A 6,004-nucleotide genomic window follows, 5' to 3' on the forward strand; every position below is an offset into this window, starting at 1 on the left:
GCTTGACTGTGATCAGTCACTTCCCCTCCAGGTCCACCTCTTCCTGGAGCCCCTGGGGAGTGGGAACAGAGAAAGAGCTACCAGGTGCTCTGAGCCGGCCTCATGTCTCCCAGCCTCCTTCCCCTGTCATCTCTGGGAGGTTCCTTGCGGGGAGGAGGCCACCTCCATCCTGAGCCCACCTGTGAAGGACGGGCCGGTGTCACTGCTGCAGCAGTGGACAGCATCTGCCCCACTTTGGCCCTCAGGAGAGAGAGCTGGAGCTGCAAAAGGAACAACGGCGGCAGGAGGAGAACGACAAGCTGCGCCAGGAGTTTGCCCAGCACGCCAACGCCTTCCACCAGTGGATCCAAGAGACCAGGTGCCAGCCCACTGGGGCCAGAGGGCAGCAGCATGTTCCTGCTGTGCTTCAGCCCTGGGGAGCTTCCAGCCCCAAGGAGGTGGGGTGCTTGGTGTAAAACTAGAGGCAGCCTTAGAATAAAGTGAGGCTGGCAACACCTGCTGGGGCTCTGGAGCTGGGAGTGGGGGCAGAGGTAGAGCAGCCTCTCGGTGCTGCACATCCCAGAGATCAAGTTGCTAGAGATCCTGGATTGAGTGGGACCATACAGGGCACGTGGTCAGCCCCACGCGTGACTTGGCGACCGACAATGCAGGGTCCATGCATTGGATACTGATGTTCTTGCTTCTGTTTTCCTTTCTTTCTTGTGTCTTCTCCCTGCCCCCCGCCTCCCGATTGCTGCTGTTGTCCGGACACCACCTTGTCTCACGGCTGCTTGGATCTGCTCTCCACAGGACGTATCTCCTTGATGGGTTAATATTGTTTTCTTCCTTCTCCGGGCTTGTCGTGGGGGGTCTCATGCGCTTGCCCCTCTGCCCTCGTCCTGTGGCCTGGCTTGTGAAGAATCCGGGATGGGCCTTCCTGCCCAGGGCGGGCTGCACTTCCCTCCCACCTTTCCCATCACCTGATGAAGAGCGTGCCTTGCCCCATAGCCTGTGGTCCCTGGTCCCCAGTAGAGCCTTCAAGCCAGGGGGAGCCACCCCCATCTTACTGGGCGATTCCAAGGGCTCACTTTGGTTAGGGAAGGTGATGAAGCACAAAGACCAGAGCTGGAGTCCAGAGGCCCCGAGAACCCCCGCCCCTGTCCAGCCACCAGGCTCTCTTGGACTCTCGCCTCTGCTTCCCTAGTGTGTCCAAGAGTGTGCAGTGGGTATAAAGTGGATGACAGTATTGGGGGCTCAGGCAGGGTACAGTAAGTCCACAGCTGAGAAGGGCTGGGTTCTGACACCCTGCACGTAGCTGAGGCTGCCACTTCACTTTCCTGGGGTCAAGGATGGTAACAGGAACTGTCTGCCCTAATAGAAGGCAAAAATGCCCCCGTTATGATGTGATAGAGAGACAGGATGTGGGAGGAGCTCCAAGGAGGAACAGGGCTATCCCACCCAGTCCCAGCGGGGTTCCTCTGCTCAGCCTGGGGCCTCTGCCTGGGTGGGTCACCTTCGTAATCTTCGAAGCCTGCTGTGAAAGCCAGGGCTGGTGGGACTGCAGTGGCTTAGCCTGCACTCCTGAGACTGCATACAGGCACATCAAGCCTGTAAAGGCTGCTAGGGGGGAAATAGACCCAAAACAGCCAGGCCACAAGTTCTGATGGTAGAGTAGCTGGGGACATAGGAATCGCAGTTTCCGGCCTGTGCCCATAGGACATCCTGGCCACCTGACTCCCCTCCCTGCCCCATGGCTGTGTCTGCTGGTCTTGCTCTTGTCTCCGTGAGGTGCCACGCTCCCCTCACCCAAGCCCTGCCCCATCTTGCCCATTCCTAGTGTGAGCTGCCTGGGGTGAGCCATTGGGCCTGCTGCCTCCAGGTACCCACTGGGCACTGGGTTGCCCTTGCCTATGCCCTGCAGCTTGGGCCTTGTGTGTATCTGTCGCAGTGTGCTCTTGCCTCCCCTCCCTTTGGTGTATTCATTCAGTTTCTTTTCTTTGAATAGCATAGCATATCGTCGGGTCATTCGTGTCTATCAGTATGAAGTTGGGGATGACCTGTCTGGAAGGTTTTTCTCCTTATTTCTCTTCTTACCTCACTGTGGCTTTACTGATGCACTCTTGACATCCCCAGGCGGCTCCACCCTGACTAACCTGCCGCCCTCGGCTGCTTGGGAAGGAGGGGTCTGTCCTCCCACTGCACCGGCACCCAGCCTCCTGCCCCCAGGTCCTGGGGGCATTTTCCCTGGGGGGACATGGCGTGACTGTGAGTCTGACCTGCTGGGGTAGGAGGAAGCCTGGTGCCTTGCCTTGCTAGAGCACTTTGAACTTGGGGAGATTGCAGAGCTAACCCTGGCTCGCTGGGTTTTAAAAGGGTAGGTTGGGGCAAATGTGGGTACAGGGGAGCCTGGGCTAAAATCCCACCAAGGCCATATGCACCGTGAATTCGTCCCTGCACGTAACCCTAACTCGTTTGTCTTTGTTCACTGGTAGTCTCTGTGACCTGGCACTGTGTTCTGTTAGGAAGGAGGCTCCCCAAAGCCCACCTGCTCTCAGACACTTGCCCCCGCCCTGGCAGTGTCTAGCTGATGGAACCAGGATCTGGGCTTAGTCACAGCCGTCTCCCTCCTTTCGACACAGTTGTTCATGGTCTCCCAGCACTCCACTTGTGTCCCTGTCTGCAGGGTCATGCTCTCATTTCCCCTAGAATGGGGCTCCCCCTTCAGGAACCATGCCAGGACACTCCAGGGTTTCTGTGGTGGGGCTGTCAGGTTCTCAGTCTCCCCTCTGCCCTGAGGTCTCCTGTCAGGCGTCAGGGTGTCCCATCCCCACCATGGCTGCAGAGAGGATGCTCAGACAGGCCTGCAGCCATTCTGCACCCATAATTTAAACTCCATTCCTGAGTCATCCTGGCCTGGAAGCAAGATGAGTGGGCTTAACCCTGACCCACCACAAAGGAGCAGCCTCTCATCTCTAAACAAGAGAAATGCTCCCTGCCCTCCCTGGATCCCTGGGGCCCATAAAGTAAAGATGGCCAATTGCAGTTAGGTTTGGTTTCCTTGAAAGGAATGTGAGGTTGCCAGGCATTGCTCTCTCTGAGGGGAGGTTCATTCTGAGCTCTCAGTCAGCTGGGAGCAGGCCCGTTTCCTCACTGTCCTTCCATGTTTAGGTCCTGCATGGTGGAAGAGTCAGGGACCCTTGAATCCCAGCTTGAAGCTACCAAAGTAAGTACTCCTGGGGCTCTCGCCTAGCTCAGACCTTTGACCCAGCCACCCCTCAGGCTACCCTTTCCTTCTTGGTTTAAAGTCAGGAACTAGATATGCCATTGGTTACCCTTTCCCTTGGCCTAAAGCAGTCTAGGGCTCTTTCTCTTGTCTGTCTCTCCTTACTTTCTTCATGGAGTCTAGTGCTCTCTCCCAAACTGGAGTGCAGTGGTGCAATCTCAGCTCATTGCAACCTCCACCTCCTGGGTTCAAGTAATTCTCCTGTCTTGGCCCTTCAAATAGCTGGACTATAGATGTGTGCGACCACACCTGGCTATTTTTATTTATTTGGATGTATCTTTTGAGACACAGTTCAGCTTTTGTTGCCCAGGCTGGAGTGCAATGGCATGGTCTCGGCTCACTGCAACCTCCGTCTCCTGGATTCAGACGATTCTCCTGCCTCAACCTCCTGAGTAGCTGGGATTACAGCCACCTGCCACCGTGCCCGGCCTCATTTTTATATTTTTAGTAGAGACAGGGAATCACCATATTGGCCAGACTGGTCTTGAACTCCTGACCTAAGGTAATCCACCCACCTCAGCCTCCCAAAGTGCTGGGATTACAGGCATAAACCCCTGCTCCCAGGCAAGGGCTCTTCACTTTAAAGTGTTTGGTGCTGGGCACGGTGGCTCATACCTGTAATCCCAGCACTTGAGGAAGGCCGAGGCAGGTGGATTACTTGAAGTCAAGAATTCAAGATCAGCCTGGCCAATATGGTGAAACCCCATCTCTACTGAAAATACAAAAAATTAGCCAGGCATGATGGCAGGTGGCTGTAATCCCAGCTACTCAGGAAGCTGAGGCAGAAGCACTTGAATCCAGGAGGCAGAGGTTGCAGTGAGGTGAGATCGTGCCATTGCATTGCACTCCAGCCTGGGCGACAGAGCAAGATTCCATTTCAAAAACAAATATCTTCTCCACTGTCCTTATGTGCAAAAAAAAAAAAAAAAAAATAGAAAAAGAAAAAATAAATGAATAAATAAAAATCTCTGGCCATTGCTTCCTGGAGTCCTCCCTGTACTTGTCCTCGGTGAAGCCTGCTCTCTGACAGGTCTAGCAGCTGGTTTGTAAGCCTCACATTTCAAGTGTTTCCCTCTGCTGGGGTTATTGGGATTTCTTCAGCTTTACCCCATCCCACTATTCCTGTTCTATAATGTATTTTTTTGTTATTTTATTTTTAAAGAAAAAATAAATGCCTGTAATCCCAGCACTTTGGGAGGCCAAGGCAGGTGGATTATGGGGTTTCACCACGTTGGTCAGGCTGATCTTGAACTCCTGACCTCATGTAATCCGCCCGCCTTGGCCTCCAAAGCGCTTGGATTACAGGCGTGAGCCACCACGCCCAGCCAAACTCTTGTTTTTTTATTTTTGAGACAGAGTCTCACTCTGTCACCGAGGCTGGCCTCCGACTCCCAGGTTCAAGCCATTTGCCTGCCTCAGCCTCCTGAGTAGCTGGGACCACAGGTGTGTGCCACCACGCCTGGCTAATTTTTCTATTTTTAGTAGAGACGGGGGTTTCATTATGTTGGCCAGGCTGGTCTCAAATTCCTGACCTTGTGATCCGCCCACCTCAGCCTCCCAAAGTGCTGGTATTACAAGCCTGAGCCACCGCACCTGGCAATGTTCTTGTTTTATGAGGTCTCCAGGAGCCCAAGGAGGGCAGTAAGTGGCTCCTGGGCTGGTAGCTGAGCTGAGGGCCCCTGTCCAAGCATCTGTGCTCCCCACCCCTGCAGCGCAAGCATCAGGAAATCCGAGCCATGAGAAGTCAGCTCAAAAAGATTGAGGACCTGGGGGCCGCCATGGAGGAGGCCCTCATCCTGGACAACAAGTACACAGAGCACAGCACTGTGGGCCTGGCCCAGCAGTGGGATCAGCTGGACCAGCTGGGCATGCGCATGCAGCACAACTTGGAGCAGCAGATCCAGGCTAGGTACCTGGCAGGACTGTGGGCCCAGGCTCAGCCCAGAGCGGGGAGGAGGTGGAGGAAAGGTCACCTGCGGTGAGGAGGGTCTGCTCCCTAATTCTGTTTTTCTTCCAGGAACACAACAGGTGTGACTGAGGAGGCCCTCAAAGAATTCAGCATGATGTTTAAGTGAGTTCAGCCCTACATGTCCTGGCTGGGTGGGGGGTGGTCGGCAGCAGGGCTGTGTGCTAAGCTGCCCTTGGCTCTGTGCTGCAGACACTTTGACAAGGACAAGTCTGGCAGGCTGAACCACCAGGAGTTCAAATCCTGCCTGCGCTCCTTGGGCTATGACCTGCCCATGGTGGAGGAAGGGGAACCTGACCCTGAGTTCGAGGCAATCCTGGACACAGTGGATCCAAACAGGTGAGGCTGAGGCCGGGTACTGTGAGCCTCTGCTCTGAGCTCCCGCCTGGCCTCCCTGCTCAGGCACTTGCCTCCCCTCCTCTCCCAGAGATGGCCACGTCTCCCTGCAAGAATACATGGCCTTCATGATCAGCCGTGAAACTGAGAACGTCAAGTCCAGTGAGGAGATTGAGAGCGCCTTCCGGGCCCTCAGCTCAGAGGGAAAGCCTTACGTGACCAAGGAGGAGCTCTACCAGGTACGGGCCCTGGGAGGTGGGTGAAGAGCTTTCCTTTGGAAAACTAAAGCCAAATTTGTGGCAGAGCTGAGTCTGGGGCAACAGACCCTGCTGGGTACAGGAGTTTCCTCCCCACTTACAAATCAAAACTCAGTATGGGCTGAGGTCCTGGATCTGCTCGTAGGGGCGGCTCTGAGCCCTGAGCCCCAAGCCCCCAGCATC

At 55.2% G+C, this 6,004-nt stretch overlaps 1 protein-coding gene across 14 annotated transcripts in view; it reads left to right on the forward strand.

Moving 5' to 3' along the window:
* Nucleotides 1–6,004, forward strand: part of SPTAN1 (spectrin alpha, non-erythrocytic 1) — an 81,799-nt gene that overhangs the window by 75,269 nt on the left and 526 nt on the right. For 6 of the 14 annotated variants that reach the window (XM_054244360.2, XM_078329024.1, XM_054244365.2 and 3 more), the window contains 8 exons: nucleotides 246–358; nucleotides 790–807; nucleotides 1,985–2,047; nucleotides 3,148–3,202; nucleotides 4,975–5,171; nucleotides 5,280–5,333; nucleotides 5,421–5,567; nucleotides 5,656–5,803. In XM_054244360.2, the coding sequence (XP_054100335.2) occupies nucleotides 246–358; nucleotides 790–807; nucleotides 1,985–2,047; nucleotides 3,148–3,202; nucleotides 4,975–5,171; nucleotides 5,280–5,333; nucleotides 5,421–5,567; nucleotides 5,656–5,803 (795 nt within the window). The remainder of the gene's footprint in view (nucleotides 1–245; nucleotides 359–789; nucleotides 808–1,984; nucleotides 2,048–3,147; nucleotides 3,203–4,974; nucleotides 5,172–5,279; nucleotides 5,334–5,420; nucleotides 5,568–5,655; nucleotides 5,804–6,004) is intronic. The other 8 variants (XM_078329018.1, XM_078329020.1, XM_078329023.1 and 5 more) reach the window with 2 other exon arrangements.

The sequence above is a fragment of the Callithrix jacchus genome, chromosome 1, assembly GCF_049354715.1.
Source record: "Callithrix jacchus isolate 240 chromosome 1, calJac240_pri, whole genome shotgun sequence".
Taxonomy (NCBI): Eukaryota; Metazoa; Chordata; class Mammalia; order Primates; family Cebidae; genus Callithrix; species Callithrix jacchus.